This window comes from Pterocles gutturalis, unplaced genomic scaffold (genome assembly GCF_000699245.1).
Source record: "Pterocles gutturalis isolate BGI_N339 unplaced genomic scaffold, ASM69924v1 scaffold6370, whole genome shotgun sequence".
In the NCBI taxonomy this organism is placed as follows: Eukaryota; Metazoa; Chordata; class Aves; order Pterocliformes; family Pteroclidae; genus Pterocles; species Pterocles gutturalis.
Genome location: NW_010140597.1, coordinates 32,550 through 59,394, shown reverse-complemented (window position 1 = coordinate 59,394; position 26,845 = coordinate 32,550). Strand labels below are relative to the sequence as shown.

At 37.3% G+C, this 26,845-nt stretch overlaps 1 protein-coding gene across 1 annotated transcript in view; it reads right to left on the bottom strand.

The window, feature by feature from the left end:
* RPS6KA5 (ribosomal protein S6 kinase, 90kDa, polypeptide 5) overlaps nt 1-26,845 on the bottom strand; it is a gene marked incomplete at its 5' end in the record, with an annotated part of 64,796 nt that overhangs the window by 17,083 nt on the left and 20,868 nt on the right. The window contains 3 exons of the mRNA XM_010083726.1: nt 994-1,144; nt 8,629-8,732; nt 9,840-9,923. Coding sequence (XP_010082028.1) covers nt 994-1,144; nt 8,629-8,732; nt 9,840-9,923 — 339 coding nt within the window. The remainder of the gene's footprint in view (nt 1-993; nt 1,145-8,628; nt 8,733-9,839; nt 9,924-26,845) is intronic.

Below are 26,845 nucleotides of genomic sequence, written 5' to 3'. Positions count from 1 at the left end.
TTAATTACTAGTCTCAGCTTCCAGAGCCCTGAGAGCATAATGCCTCTGGATTTCCACTTAAACGCACAGCTAGAAGTAGGAAGCATAGATATGGTAGTTATGAGAAAATGGTCCTATTACTGTAAAGAAGTGGAACTGAAATTAAGTCAAGATTCGAAACTGTTGTATGAGGAAAAAAAGTATCTTTCAAAACAAACAGTGAATACAGGAAGTTTAACTCTACTTTGTCAGACTCTCTTAGGAAGGAAATACAGAAGGGATGAAGAGAAATTCAGAAGTTAAAAAGCCAAGATATTGCCCATGCTGAATGTTATGATAATTACATTGAAAACATTTATTTGAAAGGTTTAATTTATACTGACAACCTTAAATACGCCACAATTTTAACAATATATTTAACTTCAGAAGCACCAGAAATATATACTTAATCTTTTCAAAGAAAGCACACAAACGATTTTAATTGTAATGGATGGAAGAGTACAGATGTTGTAGGCAAATTCAATCTTCATCATCGTTTGAAAACAAATGTTAATACACTGAAACCTGAACAGGATTAAAATCTACTAAACAAGATTAAAGATTTAATTAGGCAAAGGAAAATGCAGAAGAGGCATTCACTAATGGTGAATTTTATCAATATTCAGATTTTACTAATAATGTTAGTGGCAAACTTTATTTTAAAAAACCAACACAACATATAATGTGTTTTCCATTAAAATTTATGGTTTAAGTAGTGTGTCTTCTGGCTGCTTCAAGTAACTGTTACGAACCCACAGAATATATTAAAGATCTACCACGTCCTTCTTGTGGCATGCACAAAATCCATATACACAAGCACATGGATATTCTTACTAACTTCAACGCAATTATTCAGGCAATTAACACATCTCTAAGCTATTCTGTTAGCAAAACTACAGAATTGCTTTAGACTTGGATTTCAAAGACATTAAAGTAGAGTAAGTGGTATCTGGGGAGTTTTGTTGTCTGTTTTACCTGGAAAAAGGGATGCTGTTTGATTTCATCGGCATCAGTGGGACCACAACCTAGCCTCTTCTTAGGGTCTTTCATCAAAAGACGCTGAATTATATCCTTAGACAGTGCACTCATTTCTTGTGGATAAGGTGGCTCACTTTTTAATATTCTCCTGTAAAACAAAATAACAATTATTTGCTAATTACTTAATGTGTTGAGTATTAAATCAGAGTTACCATAATAGTGGTAATGTTTAACCTTTCACTTAAACTTCTATTGTACCCAAAGACAGGGGGATGACAAATGTGGAATTAACTTTTTTTTTAATAAAGGAAGGTTTGAGGAAATGTGGACATGAAACATGACATCTGTGGGAGATAAATTATGCAACTTAATCCACAAAAGAAAAGCAATCCTCATTTCATACATACTGAGCTTACTATTAATATACAAAAGAAATCTCATAGCTACAACAGATAGCTCTACAAAAACATCAATTTGATGCCTAACAGCAGTCAAAGAACCAAAAACAATTCCAGTGTTCAAAATTATTAGAAAATTGAAGAGAAAAAAACCCACACTTGGGACATTTCATGTTTCCTTGCACCTTGTATATTGTGTGCAGTACTCATGCTCTACTCTAAAAATGAGGCATTATAACTGGGAAGGTTATAGAGAAGAGTAACAAGATTAATCAGAAATATAGAATGTGTTTCATATGAAGATCTGCAAAAAAGGCTAGGACTATCCAACTCAGTGAAAAGGAGACTTAAGAGGACTGGGCAGAGTGTACCCCCCAAAATGACAAATTATTAAGAGAAAGTGGATAGGGGCCTCGCTGTCTCTTTCACTGCAAGGACTAGGAGCCACCGAATAAAGCTAGTGGAAGCTGAAAATCTTGGAAGCCTAAGTAGAATCACATTTCAATACCTATCTTTCATACGTGTAGCTCCTACAGTTATAGATAAAGAAGAAAGTGAGTTTTCCTTCAGTTACTCCAAATGTAGATCCAGAAGCCAAGGACTCCGAAGGAAAATTGAGAATGCACACACAGACAACACATACCTTAAAAAGATACACACACAAAACCTGTTAGCATACAGAATCACAGAATGGTTGAGGTTGAAAGGGACCTCTGGAAGTCATCTGGTCCAACTCCCCTGCTCAAACATAGTCATCTAGAGCCAGTTGCCCACAACTGTGTCCAGAAGCCTTTTGAGTATCTCCAAGGAGAGAGACTCCACCACCTCCCTGGGCAGCCTGTGCCAGCGCTCAGTCATCCTCACAGTTGAAAAGTGTTTCCCAATGTTCAGAGGGAACCTCCTGTGTTTCAGTTTGTGCCCGTTGCCTCTGGTCCTGTCACTGGGCACCACTGAAAAGACCCTGGCTCCCTCTTCTTTGCACCCTCCCCTCAGGTATTTGTACACATTGATGAGATCCCCCTGAGCCTTCCCTTTTCCAGGTGGAACAGTCCCAGCTCTCTCAGCCTTTCCTCATTTGCTTCAGTCCCTTAATCTTCTTTGTGGCCCTTTGCTGAACTCTCTCCAGCATGTCCATGTCTCTCTTGTACTGGGGAGAACAGAACTGGACCCAGTGCTCCAGGCGTGGCCTCACCATTGCTGACTAGAGAGGAAGGATCACCTCCCTCAATCTGCCAATACTTTGTCTAATGCAGCCCTGGATACTATTTCTGCTGCCTTTGTCACAAGGGCATATTGCTGGCTCATGTTCAACTTGGTATCTATATATCTCTATGCATACTCTCACTATGGTGACTTCAGGAAACACAGTACATACAAGAAGGACTTTAGAGTGCCTCCGCTAAACGCAGACCAAAAGATTTTGATGCCATGAGAGACTGTGAGGTTGAAATTATCTGAGGTTGTGGCAGCACTAAAATCTCAAATGTTTTATGTCTCTGGTAGGGCTTAAGTTGATGACTGTAGGACATTTCTAAATTTTCTTTAAAGTTACTGCATGACATATCCTTAGAGTCAGCTATCCCATGGGAAATTTTTTATCTTGAAATATGTAACTTCTTGAATTACTCCAAAAATAGATGCAAACAGATTGTTTCCTAAATAATCTTGTCCTGCCAGTGTGAAAGAACAACACCAAGTTCAATATGTGCATATCCCAGGAGTTATTTCTACTGACATATTGTCCAGTTTCAAGCAAACAAAAAGACAAAGCAAGCTAACCTCTTGGTTTAAGTAACACTGAAATGAGATAGGAAAATGCAGTCTGAGTTTTAAGATGGCTTGTCTCTTCAAATGATGTAAGGATGATCTGCCAATAAGGGTCTAAATCACAGCCACTCTGCTAGCAGAAGTAATAGCAATCATAAGCCTTGTCTTCAACTTCTGGACATGCTTAACTTTACAGAAAAGGAGAAGAAAGTACAATATTGCTAAGTGGTTTCTTAACTAGGGATGTTAATACCAAATTTAAATATAACTAAACAAGAAGATTCTTACACTGTAGGACTGGTGGAGAAGTAAATATTCAGCCCCTTCAGAAATCATCCAGTTTCAGAAAGGGGAAGTGGGTAAGGAAGTAATAAAACCTTCCTGTTGTAAGACAGAAGACAGCATATCTTGATAGCCAAATTACTTGATTTACAGGAAGGCCAACAAAATCTACAATGTCTTCTTAGCTTGAAAATCACTTCAGTTAGAGGAGTCGGAAGACACTTATTTATCAACCTTTCTCATGACAGAATGAGAAAAGTGTATAACAAAGATCCTGGAAAGACACATATTCTCTTTGGGCTCTCAAAAGGGCGGGGAAAAACCCCAAGTCTGTATGTTTTAAAATTGATTTCTAAAGCAATGGAATTGAGACTCTGGGATGTCCTTAGAATCCAAAAGAAAAATCTGAGAGGATTTTCCTGTCTGAAAAATGTCAGATATTACAGATGGCCAAGTCAGTTAAAATTTTAAAATGTCTCTGAAAAAACATGCTGAATTGGGATGGTTGGTAACATGGGGAACAAAGAGAAAAAAAAAAATAGTATAATCTCTCTGTTCAGCCTCACAAGATCAGTCTCTGTAATAATGATGCTGGTAAGTGCTAGCAATAAGATTCTTGCCCATGTCTTGGGCTTCTGACACAAATACAAACGTTCACATAAGAAAAACAGAGTGAAACAAACATAAGCAGGGAAAATCTTTTATAGAACCCTGCAATGCAAAGTTACCAGAAAATTCTAAGGCAAAAGAAGTACTTCTGCAGTAACAACACTAGTGAGTGCCATCCTTCTAACTGCAAATTGCCAGTGACATATTCCATGTCTTTTGTCAGCCTGAGAACTGAAACTGGTTGTACTATTGATGTGGCAGTAACTGAGTAGAGACTCCCACCTAAAACTGAGATAGGTTTATTAAGTAATTTCTCATACTACTTGACATTCTGCTCTTTGGGTAGAAACCACTCCTTAAATTCTTGGGGGAACAAATCCCCTATAAAGATTATGTCTGTCAAAATAATTAGCACGCATATTTTGCCAATAATAGTTTGGTATAACACTGTACTTTACCTAATGGAAAACTTCTGTGGCAACAGCATCAGTAATTCATGCCTTTTGCCAAGATTATGGTTTTAAATTATTTATTTTTGTAAGTAGAATTAACAATGAAGTGGTATTCAGCTATGTGAAAAGTAAGCTATGATTATATTGAGTGATATCTTCCATCTGTTGACCCTTCTGGAGCCCACTGCAGAGAAGGCAGCATTTTGCCATGCTGTACAAGCAGACTCCATGTAAGCTCCATTTATACATGCCAGTGGCATTCGTTCAGAAATACTTTTGATGTTGACTGATACTATAAAATATTCATGATGCCCTGGACTGGTTCACAGAACCACACTACAGTGAAGAAAGAAGCTAATTTCTTTAGAAGTTCTAGGATGGAAAACAAGCTGCCAGAGAAGACAGACTATATGGGATCAGCATGTGAGAGAGCAGAAATGGGTGAAGACTAATCAAGTAGCTTGATCAAGTAAAGAGAGTCTGACTTCACTACTACATTAGTGAAGCGCAAGTCACTCAAGCCTGTAACAGTAGCCCATAAAGTGTTCAGAGGAAGGAAGTTGCTTGTGTCAAAGTCCTTCCTGTGATGTCTGTGTTTCTGAAAAGAATCCATGGCCTTTAGCATCAACCTTCCTTTCCTTTCCTGAATCGCCTCCACCCTCTCGGACATTTCACGTTCATGTGGTCCAATAACAGCGACAGAAGTAAGCAAGAAGAATCAAGTATCTCAAGTGGCAACTGTGGTCAAAGCTGCAGGACTGGTCTGCTGTATTTTCTGCTTCTCCTAGCCTAGTACAACCCCTCTCAGCTGAGATGACCCGTGCTGCTGAGAGCACGCTGGCTGTACTGAAAACACTTTGAGAGAAGCCACCCCTTGCACAGGTCAAGGAGGTTATCACTTTGATGTCCTGGATCATTTCCATCTTACCCTTCTCTATGGCAGACTATGCAGAGTTAGGAACTAACCCCCTCAGTATTGTTTTTCATGAATTTACACTCTGATGAGTTTCTTCCATAAATACTACAGACCAAGAGTATACACGATAACGCAAAGGATATGCTAATGAATGCTGAGGAGAGGGAGATGCTTACTCTGCCATGAGTGGAGGACACAGTGGAGAAATGACACCTTGACCTTCAGGTGCTTCTTTTCTTTATCAGTATCTTCAGAACCACTCCTGTGTAACAGGTGTGCAGGCTGCTGAGCCTGACAAATCAGCCACGGAACTCACTGATTTTGTTATGAAAAGTTTTGACCAATTTATGTTAGCATTAGATGAACTATGAACTATATTGTAAAATCTATGAATCTATGAACTACATTGTAAAAATTACTGTTAAGTATATCCACTGAGTGATCATTTTGAGAAGTAAAGCACAGGCTATGGAAAACTAACTCAAGATGGAGTGCTTGAACAAACTAATGCCAATCCATTATTCAAAACCATAACTACATAACTTGTTAAAAATAGTAACAGTGAGAAACAAAACTAATTACAAAGAAGGAGAACAAAAAAGTTTAGGAAGTGGTAACCACTAGATGCCAGCCGAAGAAGGATTTTATAGACATTAAAAAAAACCCAACTATTTTGTTCAAGATACAGACATAAAATGTGACAATGAGCTGGAAGCCACCTTTCACCCTCCACTGTGATTAGCCTGAAAGCAGATGTCTGAATCTGACTGTGGAACAGCTGATAAGAAAACATTGGAAGTGCAGAACCTGGAGCTTTTTTTGCTTCCACCAGGTAAAAGGGACAATCAGATCATGATATACTGAAAGGATTACCATAGCTAACCAACAGAAACATGAGGCTTATGCTGGAACTGTTACTATAGTCTATTATCAGTGCCCTCAGAACTGTATCACAAACATCACCAAAAGCATACACATCCATCTTGATCTTCAGGGAAAAAGAGAAAGCAATCCCAAGCCGTAACCCTGTTAAAGAGCAGAGGGACAAGCTTCCAAAGCAGAGTTTTGAGTTTCACATTTGAAAACAACTCTGTTGAATGCCCTCTCATCTCTAAACTACTAATATCAGATTCTTTTGTTCCAGCGTTGAGCAGTCAGATTTACATGTGCATTGCCAATTCTAGGCAAGTCAGAGACTTTGATGCAATACTTATAACTTTATTACAGCCATCTGCTTTACTGAAAGGTTGAACTGATCTGTAGGCAGTCACTGATGTGATGTGATTCACAAAGTCTAGCATCAAAAGGTCTCTTTCACGTGTCAGAGATTTTCTAACTCACTGCTTTCTGTTAGAAAAGCATCATTACATTATTGTCTATCAGTTCTTGGACTCTGGACTCCTGTCTATCTAAGCATAAAAATGCTGTACATTCTCGGTAGACAGCTATAAGCTCTAGGACAAAATTCCAGAAAACACCATGCAAATTACAAGTTGGATTTAATGATTGTTCTGTCCTTTAAAGGATCTAGCAATCACTAGGTAGGTTGGATTCAATTCAACGTAAGAATTTACTTTCTAAATTTATCAAAATAAAAGCCACAGGATTGCTGTCTGTAAATGTGTACCATAAACACCAATCAGAACAAATGCATGCTGAGCAACAACACAGTAAACTTGCCACAACTAAATTTAGATCAGAAATTAGGTTATTAGCTGTCAGAGGATGGATATTAGCAAACTTGCAGTTCCTCAGCTTTGAATTTAATCTTAAATTATCAGAAAGATTAAGATATTAAAGAGCACATAAGGACCTACCAAAAGACAGTCAAATCCTGCAGAATACATATCAAAAAAAAGTTTCCCAGTTTTTAGGAAAAACATCTATCTGTAAAATTCAGGTCAAGGTTCTCTCTAAAAAATCTGTAACTCTTTCAGAGTTCCATTTAGGAAATATTGGGAGTCAAAATTACTAATTCAGATATGGCATAAGTAAGCAATCAACAAAATTTCTAACATTAAAAAGGTCAGAAGAGTTAATTTAAGTTTTAACTCCATCACAATGATCACGAAGGTGATGTCCAGAATTTTGTTTTGTTAATGGATTCCCCTCCCCCCCATATTTTTTCTAGTGGCCCTCTAAGGTTACTGTTCTGGTAGGGACCTAGAAACCAATCAACAGGTCTCAACCTTCCCAGAAATTGCCTGAATTTACAACAGAAGTAAAATAAATTATCTAAATAATTTATGTATTTTCTGTTGCCCATTATAACCTTAAATATCAAATTACTTCAGGTGAGAGTCAGAACCATGGTAATACATTCTGATAGGAAAAAGACTATTCTTAGTTCAGGGATTGAACTTACAAACTGATCTTGACAGCAGTTACTAATTTGTGCAATTTAAGCCCTCAACTCCTCGCTCCAAGAGAAATCCAGTAATAGGAAATGTTCATTTTGGGGTGAGATTTTAGTAGCATTTTGGCAAGCTTATTGCTTTGGTTTTTTTAAAATGCTCCAATGCTTTTACCTTGGTAGTGAAAACAAACCCTTGAAGTGTAGAGATTACTGAACATAACAAAGCTGATAGTCAGGAAAAGTTTACATGTAAAATACAAGAATGGTACAGGTTATTTCATTTCCAAAAGCAGTATATTCATTTATTCTCAGGTACGCAAGCATGGCTAGAAAAAGATCACATTCTTTGTTTCACATTATACATTAATAAAATAAATATTACCTGCGACAAAAAGGTGGGAGTAGGGTGCATACTGACACTTTAAACCTGTAGTCTGATGGAGCGATCTAGCAAGAGCTGACAAAAATCTCTCTTGCTAAATATATGTCTCATTACATATTAAGATTTTGAATGTGATAATTTCATTTACATTTAATTTCCTATTTCAGTTAACTTCCTTTTCAACAGTAAACAAGCAACAGGGTTGAATATCTGCAAAGCTGTGGTTCCATGTAATTTAAACAAAATAGATCTTTTGTAAAGGTCAGTTCTATTATTTCAATAACCTGCTGAGGTTAATAAAAATCTATCTGCTTCCAGATGTCATTCTGTTAAACAGAACTGAGGCACCTAAAGTGCTACCCTGGTAGCACCTTCTTCCTAAATTTTAGATGAAAACTCTCACAAAACATACTATGGTATAAGCATCACTTTGTGAGCAAGCACGTGTACTTTACTGTTTTGAATCTTACCTAGAAATCTCTGCTTGGGAATTCTTCTCTCCATCAACTGTAAATGGTGATGCTCCAGTTAATAATTCATACATAAGAACACCAACACTCCACCAATCAACAGCCTACAGAACAACAATAGTTGTGTATGTTACCTCAAAGTAAAATTGTAAACAAAAGAAGGAACAAAACAATGCACCCAGAAAGCAACTAGCAAAGGAAGAGCCCACCTATTAATACAAATGCAAACCTAGATACAATAAAGCGTAAACAATTGCAGCACTGACTGTAGATATTTTCTATGATAAACCAATTTTATTTTGAAATCTCTCCACTTAGCTTCGGCAACTAATTTCTCAAGTTAAACTTTTCATCAACTACTTAAGTTCCTTTCCCCTCCCCCACACCAAATTAATTTTTATTTTTACCATTGTGAAGGGATAAGAATTCTAAATTCTACTCAAAATAACAGAGGAACCTAAACCTTGCCAAGAAGTAGTGGAACATGAGTTTTTAGGAGCTTGGGAATGAAACTAAGGAACTTTCAAAAATCACAAGACTACAGGTCACATTTAATCAGGGCACCTGAAAATGCTAAGGAATTTTATCTTATGTTTGCTGGTAACACATGTGATCTTTGGCTTCCCATATATTAGGCATAGCATTCATATCCGAGATACCTCATAACTTACAGAATCTTTCTCTCTTTCAAAGGACAAGATGCTACTATGAACAATAAAGGAAGCAGTTTAATCATGTCAACAAAATAAATTTAACTACAGGTGTCTGAACTTCAGTTTTACTTCCATGAAATTTGGAAATACATGAAACTGAAGTTCAGCTTTACTTGTATTGACAACATTAATACAATACAAGATGACAGTTGGTGAAATGATGACAATTTGGCCTCATATTTTTGGGTTTTTTTTGCTTCAAGGGATGCAAAATCTCATGCTTCATATATTAAGCCAAGAGTATCTAGAAGAACTAGCCGAAGAAGTCTCTGTACTGTTAGCAACTATCTTTGCAAATACACAAGGATCACAGAAAAGCCCAGAAGAAAATTTTTTTCTCAACATGTGCTTTTTAAAAAGAAAAGAGGGAATCAGAAATCAAACTTGAAAAAAAAAATACTGAAATACTAGAGCAAGTATTTTAGAGAAACAATACAGCTACCTAGAAGAGATTACGAATCAAAAATACTGATCAATCAATCAGAACTTAGAACATACCTTATCATGCCCTGTATCTCCTCCTCTTACAATATCTGGAGCCATGTATTCTATTGTTCCACAGAAGGAATATGCTCTCTCATTCTAGAAAAAAAAAAAAAAGAAAAGAAAATTAATGTCAAACAATTATATTATACAAATCATATGGGACAGATATGGCTAACAGTTCCAAGATGCTGGCAGCAATTCTTCTCCAAATAGCTCAGAACTGCTAGCTAAATCATATTCCATCATATGTAGAGCTGTATCACATAATGCTACAGAATATCTAGAGTCTTCTATGAAAAAATAAAATGTCATAGGTTTGTGTGGCAGTCTAAGATAAGCACACAAATATTAACATTGATATTTTAAAAACTTTCCCATAAGTCTAAATGATCTATACATTTCAGAACTACACAAGACTCCCCAAGGTAATATAGACACATTCTGAAGGCTCCATGATCAATACTCTAGACAACAAATGAAACCTTTGCATTAAAAAGAGCATTTCACTGTAAGATGTGCAATTTGACTAAATTGGATACAAGATCCTTTGGGCTCCCCATATTTAGGAACTTATTATGACCTCTAGAAAAGTAATTTTCTTTCGCAACACACACATATAAAAAAACACAACATTCTCTCAAGAAGAGACTTGGAGAGAGACAAAAGAGAGAAAGAGAAAGGCAGACAGACAGAGTTGTAAATTTAATTTTATTCTACACACTGAAGATATTGTCTTGATTATGTTCAAAACTAAGCTGCTTTCACAGGCATGTATAATTGTTCCCTGTTAGCGATTTACCTTTGAGGTCAACATGAGGTCATGCTGTACCTTGCTAATGACGAAAGCACATGTGTTTGGGCCATGCAACATTGTTCCTCCCTTATCCTTCAAGCTTCTAGCATTTTGGGGAGAGATCCTGATAGGTCCTTTAAAGAAGAGTGTTCAAAAAAGCAAATATTTCAAAAGTCAGGTTTTACATTTGTAGATTCAGATTTGGACTTTAAAACAGGTGTGATATAAGAGAATGTACTGCACTAATGAGAGGAAGCTTCTAAAAGTAGAAATAGTGCTCAGTGCTACCCTGAGGCATGAAAATTAAACAGTCCCACAGCATATTATTAAATTGTATTTATTAAAATACATATACTGTGACTGGTTTTGGGGGGTAAAATTCTGAGCTCAAAATAGTTATAAGCCTCATTTTGTTCAATATTAGCTTGAAATATTAACTTGAGACAAAACCATAAATAATACTTTTCATGATTCCACTTTCTTTTGACACAGCTATTGTTTCTCTTTGATTAGCTTTTCCAGTACCTGTTATCTAAAAGAAAAATAGTGTGATAAAAAGTAAAAACAAAACAAAACAAAAAAATCAGAAATTCCTAGCCCTCCATCCCAGGATCATCCAGTCTAAAGCTATTTGTATATACTTCTGTTCATTTTTCCTTCAACTGGGAGGGAGGGAGAGGGGAAGAAGGGGAAGAAGGAAAAGGAAGGGCAGTGGAAAATACAAAACAAAACTGTTCTTTGCTTGCCACCTCTCCAAAGAGTAAAGATAAAGCAGCCAAGCTGAGATTTATGAAAACAATTTCTAATGCTAGCATATAAAAAAAAAATTGATGAAAACTATCATCATTTAGCTAGCTGCAAATTCAGCAAATCATCCACAAAATTATGTCATTTTTGTCTCGGCATTGTTTAATAAAGCTAGGCTAAAAGATACTACAGCAATGAGAAACAGACTGGGGAGTTGCCTATATGAACATATACAATGGTACAGCAGAACCTTTATGAACTCAGGTACCTTTTGCTGGTGAGAAGGCTCACTAAAAACATTCCAAAACATGCAGAATTATTAGCAGTAGCTTTTTTGAGAAACAATTACAATCCCTACTATACATAATTGGTGGTTCTGATTTTCAACTTTATTTACTTTTTGCCTTTTTTACCTGTTACAATTTTTGCTTTTAATATGAAAGACAGGATTTCTGAAACAATATTTGAAAATTAGTTTTATTTCCTTCTTAAATTAATGTCTCAGGTATTTTTGGAAGTTTAAAAAAATTGGTATTGCATAATTTAAAATAATTTCTTAAATTTCAATATGAAAAACTCATGCTGTAAGTCACAAACAGGCATTTATAAACTGAAAACACTGTGGAATATGTTTGTAATGAGGTTTATAAAAACCCAATCTTCTAATCCACATGGGTAAGTACTTGTATCCTTTAGCTCCTGCTTTCTTTTCAATTTAGAAGTGGTCTGCTGCTGAAATTCAAAGCTGAACAGAGCCAAGAAGAAAGCAGATGATTATCACAAAGAGTTCTTAGCAAGAAATTTAGTAGTAAACTGGAACTCAGCATTAAGAAAAAAAATGGACCCACTGAGCATTTTCTTCATAATCAACACTGATTTGCCATTACGTATAGTAGCGCCATATTCCAGAAGCCCTGTTGGAATTAGCTTATGACTGTTACAGGGTGATCATTAAGAAAAAACGCTGTGATATGAACTATTTCTAGTTGCTTATTTAAGTACACAAAAAAGCTCAAAGGACTACAGCACTTCCCAGAACATTAATAAGCCAACTATCTGAAAGTAAAGTATTTTCACATGACTTAAAACTGACATAGATTTGCCTTCGTAAGATACTGTAGAAAGTCCTGACTTCAGACGTTTGAAGTCATAAAATCTGGATACTTCTTTGTTAAATACCTCCATTCATGTTGTGTTGTATTAAATTACAAGCCCCACCAACTACATCTAGCTGTTACTTACAGAATACAGGGTTTACAGTATTAAGTTTCACCAGGAGCACTTACGTAAATTGGTCATTGTTAATATGCCTCTTATAGGGAGCCACTAATAGTCTCTATTAGCATGCATTACACATATGTTTAAAAACCATTTTCAGAGAATGTTACCTCCAATAACAGTTTCCTTTTTTGTCCCATTCTGTTCTCCCCAGTACAAGAGAGACACAGACATACTGGAGAGAGGGCCACAAAGAAGATTAAGGGACTGAAGCAGATGAGGAAAGGCTGAGAGAGCTGGGACTGTTCCACCTGGAAAAGGGAAGGCTCAGGGGGATCTCATCAATGTGTACAAATACCTGAGGGGAGGGTGCAAAGAAGAGGGAGCCAGGGTCTTTTCAGTGGTGCCCAGTGACAGGACCAGAGGCAACGGGCACAAACTGAAACACAGGAGGTTCCTTCTGAACATCGGGAAACACTTTTTAACTGTGAGGATGACTGAGCGCTGGCACAGGCTGCCCAGGGAGGTGGTGGAGTCTCTCTCCTTGGAGATACTCAAAAGGTTCTGGACACAGTTGTGGGCAACTGGCTCTAGATGACTATGTTTGAGCAGGGGAGTTGGACCAGATGACTTCCAGAGGTCCCTTTCAACCTCAACCATTCTGTGATTCTGTGACAAAGTCACTCTAAGTTGTATTTCACCATTCATTTATGAAATCACATTTCACCCACAAATCATATATGCAGCCCCCCCCCCAAAATTTCAAAAAACACAACCAAAACCCATCTTGTATTTTGGGCCCCATTTACATGTCGTTGAACTTTATAACATGAATCCAAATTCCAGAATCCACATTATTAATACCTTCACGTTATGAGATAGAAGACAAGAAAAGAAGTAATTAAACAACCAAACTTGGATTACCTACAGGTGAATTCTCACTGAAGACACACCTCTTGCAACTACTTGAGTTTAAGAATTTTTTGTGTAACGAAGAATGCTCATTTTGTTTGCTCACTGAACATGCATGCCTAAAACACTGTGGTTCCCTCTTCTGAGTTGCAAAACAGCCAGCAATCAGACACCAATGGAAGGAAACAGAAGCGTGGCTAACCCATCCCAAATAAACTCAATATGACAATATTGACCTTGTTTTTGAAAGAGTATCATTATGTTCATTCCCCATCAGCAGCGCTTCCATGTTTACAGATAATCTGGAGGTAGTCTTCAGTCTTCTAGAACTCAACAGCTGCTTTTGATTTCTGTTTTTCTTTACCACATTCAGCATCATTCCTGAATGTGTATGCAATAGCATAGTTTTTAGTAAAGGTATACAAAGTGGCTACTTCAAACCAGTTGTCTGCTTAAGAGTGCAACAACTTCTCATGAAGCCACTGATACAAAGATAATTTTTTTTAGAGTTCTTGTTTAGTGAACACAAACAGGATCAGCTGGACAGCCCAGCAGTTCACTTTGCTAAACCATCCCCCTGTTAAATTAGAAAACCAAGTTATATTCCCTTAACACTTATTCTTTGAGGATCTACACACTGACTCTGTGGATGTGCCTATACATATTACCAGACTGTTTCTAATAAATACTCCAGTACTACAACTGGGGTAGACCTCTAACTTTTCCCACTTGACTCATGGCAATATGAAAAGTGATGTGCTGGCCTCTTTCCAAGTTCCTTGCAATCATTCTGACCAATCTGAGCATCCCAGTGAAATGTAACTGCTTTAACTTGCTATGGCACTTTCAATACCATGTCTATATGATACCCGCAGCCTTTTCTCCAGATTATCTATTTTAGCATTCCATTTTCCCTTTCCTTCATCAAAAAAAAAAGGGCATAATTTGTCTTCCACCAGGAAATGCTGTCAGCACCTAGCCACCAATTTGTCCTAGAAGATGGTCACTTCACCAAAGGAAAAAAACCTCACAGGAGTGTCTTCTTTGCTAAGACTATGTACACTGACCTTGGCAGGTTAACCACAATTACACCATTTCCAGATATCAAAAAACCTAGCTCCAAAATTAAATCAGAAGCACTGACAGAAGGATGGAGGTCTTGCACCATCACACTCTTGATTATTCTGTGGCATCACCACTTGGTCTTGCTTTATAACCAAGGAAAACTAAGGAGGCATTTGAAACTAACCAAAAATATAGAAAGCATGTGTAAACTTTTCTCCTCAAAGACAGAGAGGACTTATGCCTTCACAATTCTATAATGAGCTCCCTCACCAAGAAAAAAGCACATTAACAGGATTAAGGGGGGGGGGAAGAAGAAACTATTTCTCTGCAGAGACTAATGAAACTCACCACATCTGCAGGAAAAGCCTGACTGTCAGAGAAAGTCACTACTGTAATACAAGGATCTGTCCTTGAAAGTAGCCTACAGCAATGTAAGTTCAATTTAGCAACATATGCAACAGTAGCTCAGACACTTATTAAGTCTCATAACTGTTTAACAGGTCATAACAGGGTATGTGGGACAACTGTAATTCCAAAGTGAACCAGAAAATTAGATGAGACTTCAGGAGAGTAAAGGAATCACACATGCACAACATGCCCATAAAAGACTCATCTCTACCAAGTCAAACTGCCTTTTGGCAGCCAACCATTTGGACAAAGGGCTACTCCATTATGTCTGATTTAAGAAGGTACTGTGATGGAAGGATGGCGTGAGTTTCCAGTGCCACAAAAAAACTCACACAGCCCAGGTGCACTGAAAATGTCTGATTCAATGTTGTAATACATCCAAAAGGGCATGGAAAATAGGAAAAGAAACAGAGACAACATATTCAGGACAAGTGTTTCCCAACACCTGGGGGGGTGAAGGCCTGCATTATTTTATCACATGCCCCCAAAGATCTGCATCTGAGAAACAAACTGTGCTTTAATATTTGGCTGAAGACATCTTGAGCTAGGAGGACACAAGTAGACAACTGTCTGAAGGTCACAGCCAAACTAGTATTCATAAAGAAAAAAAGCCTTTTTAGATCAGAGGACAAGATCCCAAGAGACTGCTACATGGTATTGTAACCTTCAACAAGCAGAGAACACTGTAAGTTTAGGGACTCAAAAAAATCAAGTTAACTGTACCCTCTGGAAACTGAGATCTGCATAACTGGAAAGTGCATGCTGTGATCGCCATGCTCACTCATAGCATGGAAGACAGGGCATCCAAGTCAGCTTGAAGAAAGTACAGACAACATCTTATGAAGCTCCAGAGCAGCCCCAGAGCAAAAGAAGATGACCCACACTGAAAGGTTCGAGAGTCAGGCAGGCAAAGGCTGATGTGTTGAGTACCTCCTGAGTCAATGGTATCGTCAGTACTACAGAAAATAAGATTTCTGTATAGACTTCTGCAGGTAACTAGAAGTTACATCAAGAGAAACATGCAATCTATGCAAACATTAAGCAGAAAATGCACCCATCTGTTGCCAGATTGTCTGTTTGTACAAGAGACAGACTGAGCAAATTGGAGCATGTCATTTGACCACTGGAAAAAATGGGAGTAAAAACAAAAACAAAAACCAAACAAAGTCTTAAGAACCCACAAGATTTTTTTTCTGAGGCCTTGGGAACTAAACAAACACATATCAAAGTAAAGTACCAAAACAAAAACATGAAAGAAGACTACAGATCTACAAATGCTGGAAAGGGTGAGTTGAGATAAAGCTAGATAACAGAATACTAACACAGGTAAAACAGGGGGAAAAAACCCCAACAAACCAAAACAAAAACACCATTCCTGCAAATAATAACCAGATGCTCCATCTAGAGTATCTGGCTCAGAATACTGAGGCATATTCCAAGTACACTGTTCTGTATGTGTACACCAAGCCTAAGGAGAACAGCTGCTTGCCACACAAATAGTCCTTTGGGAAAATGCTTCAAAGCTGGAGCATTTGTGATTTTATCTCCAAAGTGTGAATGCAGATATGGAAAGCACTCAAGTGTCTTAAGACAGTCATTCTACCATTTGAAGATGCATTATTTAACATTTGAAAATATGGCCTTTGAAGTACTTCTTCAACTTGACAAATTGCGAACAACATGTGCCACTGCTCCAGCAGACAACTGGGTCCTACAATCCTATGGCTTATTTTATTCACAACAGTCTTTGTGCAAACATATTTTAGCCAGAGGATCAGACAAGTATTCACTGAAGCTGTTCTTTTCAGCATTCACAATCAGGACCCACTTCTCCAACTACATGAAAGGTCACCTTTGAAACAGAACAGACGGCTTCTGTTCTCCAGCTACTTAATGCACAAATACTTTGTTCGTAACTGAGCTGGACTACTATCCCGAACATCAGATATGACACATTCTGAAGCCATACTACTATCATATTCCTTTGAACCATGGAATTTTACTCCTTAAATGAATTTTGCAAAGTCTGTTTTTTAATAAATAAAAACAAAGCTACTCTTCTCCAAATCTTCTTTAGTAGTGTATGTATTGTCTAATAGGAATTCCTTGCTAAAGGAAGCAATGGTAGGATATGGTCAAAAGGCTTGGTTAAACCCTAGAATACATAATTTCTAGTATAATAATTTCAAGAAATGGAAACTACACAATATCAGGGAAAGGGTACCTCTCAGCTATTATATTGGCTTGGACTTTAATTTCCTTGCATTCTGTATTCATACAAAATATTATAGGAACATAACCAAATAGCTGAAGAATTATTCCTTTAGTGCATTCAACATTTAAAAACTACAACAAATCCAAAACTGGCACCGGCAATGTGCACTTGCAGCCCAGAAAACCAACCGTGTTCTGGGCTGCACCAAAAGAAGTGTGACCAGCAGGTTGAGGGAGCTGATTCTTCCCCTCTACTCTGCTCTGCTCTCATGAGACCCCATCTGCAGTACTGTGTTCAGCTCTGGGGTCCTCAGCACAGGAAAGACATGGACCTGTTGAAGCAGGTCCAGAGGAGGGCCACAAGTACCTAAAGGAGGCTACAGGAGAGATGGGGAGGGACTCTTGATGAGGGAGTGTAGTGATAGGATGAGGGGTAACAGTCTTAAGCTGAAAGAGGGCAGATTTAGATCAGATATTAAAAAGAAATTCTTTACTGTGAGGGTGGTGAGACACCGGAACAGGATGGCCCGAGAAGTTGTGGATACCTCACTCCTGAAGCTGTTCAAGGCCAGGCTCAATGAGGCTTTGAGCAATGTGGTCTACTGGAGGATGTCCCTGCCCATGGCAGGGGGGTTGGAACTCGATGATCTCTAAGGTCCCTTCCAACTCAAACCATTCTATGATTCTGTGATAAAAACCTAGAAAACACTAAGTGCTGTTGGGCCAAAGACTACAGAGACAACCTCTAGAGTTGAGAGTCAGAGATACAGTGTCTGATGGCACCTATTCCACCTGTCAGAAACAACTCTGCAACTGAGTAGCTTCTAGTGATGCAGAGCAAGAGGGTGCAATGGAACAGAAAGGAGCCAGGTAACCAGACAGAAGCTCACTGACAGCATTCAGGTCTGCTCTCAGGACTGACTCTCCAAAAACCCACTGAAAAATTTTCCAATCCAGACAAGAATTACTTACTGGTTCCTGTAACCTTACTGTTGCAGAGGAATAATAGAATTACTACGCATGTTTTGTCTGGGTTCTTCCAGATTTCAGCAACACTCTTATGACATCCCTATGCTTGTCCATACTTGTTAGTTAGCAAATTAAATTTCTTCATTCACTTAACCTGACCTCATCATTATGAAGGCTTCAAAATGTTATGACCTAGCAAGACAAGAGGTATGCCTAACTGTTGTTGGGGGTACTGGGAAATTGCATAACAAGTTTAAACAAGGCTTTTATTCCAATACAGATATGGTCCTTCTACTTAAAAGTCAAGGACAATTCCTCCTTATTCCATGGGTAGCGAAATTCTCCCTATCAAACTTCAGATCAGGTATATAGATGAACCATCAAACTGATGAAAATTATAGCTTAGCTAAAATTCCCCATAACTTGGGTCTTCTCTTTATGCAATCACCTAACAGGTCATACTTCCTGTGAATGTGTACACCGTGTAAATCATGTAAGCTACTACTATGTTTCCAACTTCTATAAAATACTCATGCAAGTAAAATCCACCACACTTCCGTGAAAATGCCTCTCACCTACAACAAATTGGAAGCAGTCTGTATGTAATACATACAACAAAAATAAAGCCAGTCTCCTGAAGATACAAATTTTCAAACCAACCTTTTGAAATTGGTGAAGTTATGATCAATGTAAAGACCTTGCTCTGAATTCTATTTAGTGAATAAATATTCTGGCACATGAAAAACTGATCTTGATTGTTATTCGTAAGTATTTACAACCCAAGTTTATTTCTCTGATGGAGTCTAAGTCATCTTATATGACCAGGCGCATGGCATGTGGTAATTCCTTGGGAGATAAAGATGACAAAAAAAACATGTCTTTGCACTGGGATAGGAGCCACAGCTGGGGAAGGGATCACATGGAACAGAAATTAGTGTCAGATATTAAAACTTCTTTGACACCGCAGTACTGTAACTCTTGCACAAGACAGTGCATTTGCAACTTATGTTCCAGAGTAAACAATATCTACAGGGATGCTGTGCTTTTGGCTCTCAAGAAGTTCAGACAAGATGGTTGCTTGCTGAATACCACAAACTACGAGGAGGAAAAACACACAGAGAGAACCTTCATCCTTTGAGTCATTAATCTTTCCTAGGTACATCAACAATCTCTAACGAAGGAAACCAGAGGCAGTTTTCCTTGCAGGAGAGATCAATGTAGAAATTGGGGGACAAGAGGCTGGAGTACGGTTCCACAGAAAGGGATTTGAGGGTTTTGGTTGATGGTAAGCTCAGTATGAGTCATCAATGTGCCTGGGTAGAAAAAAGGAACCAGGTGTATCCTGGATGCATTAAGCACATTATAGATAACAAGTCCAAAAAAATGACCCTTCTATTTTATGGTTTTACCAATTTATTGGTTAACTTGGAAGAACATTCTAAACACACTAAAAATATACACTAAACTCTCTCTTACAATAATTTAAATTTATTCAATGCATATTTTGAAATTGACATAAGCATTATTTGTTCTACTATTTTTATCAGGTCATTGAAGAAAAAAGTAATTAGTTGAGAAATAAGTAAATTCAGACATTAAAAACTAGAAGGGATGTATTATACCGCTGCATTCAGAAGTAAGACTCAGACTTAACTAGGGGTACGGACCCGCCTAAAGAGTCTCATAGGTTATCAAATGAAATAATTTTATTTTCCTTTCAACAGCAACATATAATCCATTTCTTAATTTCTTCAAATGCCTAAAGCGGTAGATCATTTTTAGCTATAAACAGATACCACCATTTGTATTATGCTAGAGAAGTCTCACTATTGCTTTTCATTTGACAAACCCAGTGAAATACGCTGGAGTAAAACTACCTTCCTTAACTGCTTATACCTCTAAACAAACGTTTCAAGTCCAAAGTTGTCTTTCTTCCTTTGTAAAACAAACTTCAAAGCCAACTTCCAGGTTGCATTAATTAGACCCTCTCTGGTCTCTATTACTAGTGCAGCAAATAACATCAATCAGAAATAAAAAAACTATAGCACAATTTCTAGAATACCAGGGACAGTATCATTATTGTTGCTATTTTGTACAACTGTCAGTGGATGTAATTAGAGTTCTGAAAACCATAACTTAGGTTTTCGCTACAAACATAAGTAGTGAAAAACTGTCCTGGGATAACTATGTCAGCATCCTGAGCCTATCAACAGGCTCTGCAACCTCTTTCCGCAATCCTAGGGGAGCATCAGGCCTCAAACCAACAGACACATTGCAGCTGAGTAACCTGTGTGTAACCTTGTCAGGAGCCTCCTCTACATTCAGCTGGGAGCTGAAGCGCAGGCTCCCATTCTTCATCCTCATGTCAGCTGTCCTACCAGTATCATTGTACTTGGATCTGTACCTCACTGACCCTGATCCACCAATTTCAAGTCCCGGCTTGACCTCAAGCCTCCCTCCTCACGACAAGCTTGTCCACTAATCACTGGACTGTTCTCTGAGACTGCCTGACGGCCACTAGACTTGCTCAGATCTTCTCATTTGGCAACTGTGGGATTGCACCATGGGTCAGTGAGCATACTGATCTATGCCTGCCTTGCTGTCACCCTCAGCTCCCGGCTCGCACTAATGCAAGAAGCAGCCTCCCTGTCCTGCTGCTCCCTGACAAACTAGTCAAGAACCACAGTTCCTTTAGAAAGGGATTATAAAACTAAAGAATTTAAGCAGTTGAAGAGTAGAGCAGTATCACACAGAGCATCTCACACATCATCTATCAGCAAACTGTCTATAAGCTACTGATAAAGTGAGCCATTAGAGTTCCCTTGCTAAGTTTAATGAGAAAACCAGGACCACAGGATAAATCAAAAGAATGCTGTCATAAATGGAAATTCACTTGCAATGCTGTAGAGGCCGCATAGCAGAGGTGCTACTAACATGCCGACCTGCTGAATGGATTTTGCATTTCAGGAATCACAAGTAAAGAACGAAAAGCCTAAATTCCATGCAGAAATAGGCCTCATACCTTCAGTGAACCTTAGAGGTCATCCTATCTGATTTTATTGATATTTACCTCAAAAATTAAAACATACCACAAAAAAAACCTGTTTCCGTCAGATCTGTAACATTATTCTTTGCCATCATTTTAATTGTCCAGTATAACAATAATTATAGTCTCAATTTAGGAAGGCATATGAAAATTGACAGAAAATCTCTCATGGTTCAAAGACATGATGTAGATTTAAAATTAAAAAAAAAGATCCTGATGCAACAAAGTACATGCCACACTGACTGGTTTCTTCATTTTTCTCTCTTTTTCTTTTTTAATTTTACTTCTTTTGGGAGCCTTTTTGGTCATAATACCCAGACATAACACTGAGTAATTAAGCTGTCCATATCAGGAAGAGTACAGCTTCACCCAAAAGAACTCTCAGCTGTAGACTGTTGTAGCTGTAACTTCTACTCAGGACCAAAACTATGATCTCTGTAGGAGGCAGAGGAGGAAGAACAAAGACAGGAAAAATGTTTAGTGGTAGACTAGACTGCTCTGCTGCATTCGACAAAATCATCATGAAGACTGATATGAAAGTAAAGGTTTAGACTAGACCAAGAATGGTTGCAATACGGCAGATCAAATGTCCACTAGTTTGAAGTGTCTTCTCAAGAAGCATTAAAAAAAAAATAAATTTATAAGGTCATCTGAAATTAATTAAAAATCCTATCCTGGTGGCTGTTCCTACAGTTAAGAAGCAGCCAGTTAAGGCAAAATACCATGTTGGTTACTATACCTCATGACATAGCTAGACATACACTAATCACTTTCGCTTCCAAAACAGACATGGAATCAGGCAACTGAATTTTTCAAGCAAGAATGAGATTTGCCTGCCAGCAGCTGCCATCGGAACAGGCACTTAAAAGGCAGAGCAAGAACAGCTGAATATGGTACTGCATGCCAGCCAAGAAACATGCGACCTCTACAGCTGTGGCCCCAAAACATAACTAATATAACGCTAAGCCCTCATCTAACGTTAAGTGGAGGTTCAAGAAAACCATTTCACAGATTTACAAAACAGCTATGTTTGCTTTCGCAGGGCAATGTGCAATTGCAATTCCACAAGGAATTATTTAAACCAGTTTCTGATGATGGATATGTAAAGCAAATAACAGAGAAAAGAAAACAAAATTCTCAGTTCTACAGGCAAAAAAAAAAATCAGAAACAGCACATTATTGTGTGGGAGGAAATCCAAGTACGTACCACTGTCATCCCAGATGAACATTTTGTACTAGGTTTTTCTCAAAATTCCAATTTTTGGAAGACTTGTTTTCTAAAGCATCATCTTCTGAGAGAGGTAACAGTACCAAAAGAAAGAAGAATAGTATACAAAGCAAAACCTGAAAAAATACTCTTACTTTAAAGAAGAGAGGCAAAATTATAAGGTATAAAAGAATACTGATTCTGGGAAGAATTCTACTAGCTGCCACTGCAAGCCTTTATTAAAAATAAATAAATACAAGCCTTTTATTTCTTTTTAAAAATAAGAAAGTAAAGAAAAAATGCATAGGAGATGCCAAATAAAATTTCATAGTATCACAGAGAACCAGATGTAAAAGGTAGAGGAGTAGGAGCAGACAATGTTGCTCAAATGCAAACCATCTGGTTCTAAATTCATTTTCATATGGCCATGAATCTCTGGTCATGTCAGTATCCCACATCCAGTTGCCCAAATTTCATTGAAGTTGGGTATTTGCAGTAATTCAAATGGTTAAAAAAAAAAAAATCTGTGAGAAAAAAAAGATGAGGATGGCAGCGTTTGTCCTCAAAAAGTTACTTTTTTCCCCTTGGAAAACAGAAACAATTTTCTCAAGTTGATTAGCAACATATTATTCTAAGATTTAATAGAAGATACCTGGCTATTTAACACACACATCAGTACTTCTCCCCAAAATGTGATTTTTAAGTGGTATGTTACAGTAAGAAAACAGTATCCTAGAGCAGTCACTCTAAGAAATCATAATCTGTCTTGCAAGAATTCTTAATGACACCTAGACAGAATGTATTTTGTGCTCCAGTATTCTGCATTACTGCTCCATGCTGGGAAAGCACAATCATCTCTGTGATAAGCATTGAAAAAGGGATAACTCTTGGGCTAAGGCATGAACAGTCATCTGATCACTGATGACTTGCTTGTGCAATTAAATGAGTCCCACCCTACAGTTACGCGCCTTTAGGGTGTTCGGTATGTTCAACATTAAATTCCACGACACTTAAAACACCAACAGAAGTACACCAACTACAGAAACAAATTTTTGCCATTGTTCCATTTTCTTCTCCAAAATAAGGGAAAGAATGACTGGTTGTCCAGACAGATCTATAACCAATGTTAACATCTGTGGACTAACTTCACTTTTCAGTTTACTCTTTCTTAATTGTTTCTCTTTGTAGAAATGTAAATCTACTCCTTATAACTGTGCTATGTCTACATCACTGAACTAATTAAAACACAAGCAGATATAGTAAGTCACCTGCAGTATGGATTATTCTAATTCACCTTTGCCAGAGGATGCACAATGTTCAGACGATGCTCTATCAAATTTCAATAATCAAACATTATCACTTTAATCGGACAATTATAAAGGGTCTTTCAAAGTTAAATGCACAGCTAACCTTCATGCTTATAAATAAATCTGCAACTCTGATCAAGAGATTTTCAGATGGGAAAATAATAATGTATCTGAACTATTCATTCTCCGTACCAGAAAGAAGTACGCAGAAATTCCTCCAACTGACTTAATTACAATTCAGTCATCCCTCATACAGAATATCTATTCTTATATTATTTATTGCTAAGGCATTTGTATGCTCCCAGGTAAATTGTTTGAAGACTGACAATGTTTAGTATTTACTACATACTTTTTTTTTAAACTTCATTAAGCAAACACAAAAATTTAAAAACAAACACAAGCTAACGCAGAAGACATGTACCAATGCAGAAAAATTGGTCATTTCACTATACTCTGGAACAAAGCATACTTTATAGGATTTTAATTAACAAGAAATATGTTAATTGTTATGCATGATACAATAGAACACACTATCACTACAATAATTCAATTAATGGGTTCAGATTATTTTTTCTAAGACAAAGATCTCCATATATACTGAAGTATGTTTTTTAGTGTAGCTACAGAACTAAAGGAAATGTGAGGGGAAAAAAAGATTTTTAAAAATGAAGTAGCATTTTAACAACAAACATTAAAATGAAGACCATACCCGAAGACTAGGTTAAACTGACATTAACCAAATCAAAACAATTCCAGCATACAAGTAGAGATATAAGGTAAAGATAAATATATGCCTAAGCCACAAATCCAGAAGATAAAGATACTACACAAGAAATAAGATGGCAAAACAAAACACAACAAACCCAACATAGGGGTTTTGGTTTTCTTAAAAGCAAATGAAAGTTTCTTGGAAAAAAAATAGCACCTCTGAACAGATTGCACTTATGCAACTAACAAAAGAGTGTTGTAGAAGTTTATCAGTCCTATCAATTCCCTGCACTCCCAATAACAATATTGTCATATGCAAATTTACTCTACATCCCAGTTAGACAGGAACTCAACTGAGATGCATGAAAGCATAAAATTTAAAAGTGTCTTTTATACCACAATTTTCTTTGCAATTCAGTTGAGAGTTCAAAATCAGAAAGTCTAGCCTTAACTTCATCACGGGGCTAAGAATGCAAATACCATACAACTTACCACTAAAAAGGTACTATTCATTTCAATCTCTTAATCTCTCACCTAATCCCTTTCTATGGTTAGGCCAGCCAAACTGTAGATCTTCATGAGACAGTAAGTAAAATTTGAATATCAGAAGTCATTTCATACCTAAATGCCCTGTGATACTACCCTGTCCTATGTGAAAATTCATTTTTATTCAACTACTTTATTCCAGTCAGGTTATTTCTTGGTTTTGCAAGCCTATGGACTTAATTTTAAAGTTAAACAGAGGCAAAACCAGACTGCCATCCATTTGTACAAGACAAATTTCAGTTTGTAGTGAAACAGTACAAAATGCTTTAGAGCTCTTAAAACCGCACTGCTTTCAGCTTAGATTTATTATTCTTACATGTTATAAGCATATTCACATAATAATTGTAAAAACAAAGAGGATACTTGACAATGCACTCTTCACTCATGCTTTAGTAGCCTCATGGCAGAAATCAATAAGTTTCTGTTTTCTTACAAGTCACATGCATTTGCCTCCTTTCACTCAACCAGTGCTTAGGAAAAGCAGCTTCCCATCTCTTTGTTGTTGAATAGTCAATTAATCTGCTATAGTCATTATGCTCAAGAAAGAGTACACTCTTTTTATTATAAAACAACTTCTGCTAAATTCTGCACTTGCTTAGGTATCTGGAAATATTTAACCACCATCAGATTAAAGCAGGGATAATTACAACATTGAACCATGATGTTTCCTAGCAAGCATCCCTAACTACAAAACCATCCAAAATTCATAATACATGGTAAAGAATTCTCTCTGATAAGAATTCTAAACATAGAACATGCTTGCAATTGCTGAAAATTTTTATACATTGCTAATAACCTAAACATACCTTGCTTCAGAAAATACAATCCAAAGAGCGAGGTTATGAGAATAAATTCAATTTGCATAAATATAATCTTTAATGGCTAAGTTCTTGCAAGAAGCAGGACAGGCCAGGGAAGTGTGAAGAAAAGGGAAGAAAGGAAAGCATACTGCTCTGATTAAATTCTAAATGCTACACTGTTATCTGACTTATGCAGTTGCACAATTTTATTTACAAGTGCCACCCAATGAGCACGAGAACAGATACAAAGCTATGCAGTTGTACAGGCAAATTTTACCTCTTGTAATTACATTGGTTCAGAAGTATAAGTTAAGTATCTTTTGTAATGTGAATTGCAAGCATTCTAAAGAGTAGCCGAACTGTCTACAGAGAATACAATAAGAAATGTCAACTTCTATGTGTAAATGGGTCGTTCTAATCATATTTAGGTTCAGCAGTTAAATTACAAAGGCACACATGAAAACCATAGTCAGGTGCTGACAATTTCTTAAATTTTGAAAGCAAACAATACAATTGCAATTACTTTTTTCCTTAAAAGAAACATTAGAAATTTTGAGCTTTTCTGACAGGAAGGCAAATATAAAAGATGAAGGGGAATATGAGAAAAAAACATGGATAAATGAAGATATTTCTGAGACATATACTGAAAAAAAAAAAAGGATTAGAGTCAGAGGAACCAACATTAAATGACCAAGTAGCTTTGTTTAATGACTTAAGAGGAATCCAATTCAGGGTGTGGAAAAAGCAGACAGGTGTCTCTGATGCTTATCCAAGTCCTCTCCTTTCCTTGTATTGCTTGCCAATGATCCCAAAGGTGAACACAGATCAGAAATAAGTATATTTCTTAAAACCACCTGTTTCAAGACTTTAACAAGGTCCTGATTTGTTATGACATTCTTATCACAGGGAAGATTTCTGCTTCATTCAACTTTGGCTCAAGGGCTGGAGGACTGCTCCTTCTCTCTCCCATCTGTGCAGTAACACTATTCCATGTACTTTACTTTGTCTCTTTTGCCCAGAACAGCTTCTCTCACAACTCTAAACAGGTCCTACTCTCCCTAGCCACACCTTTTACTAC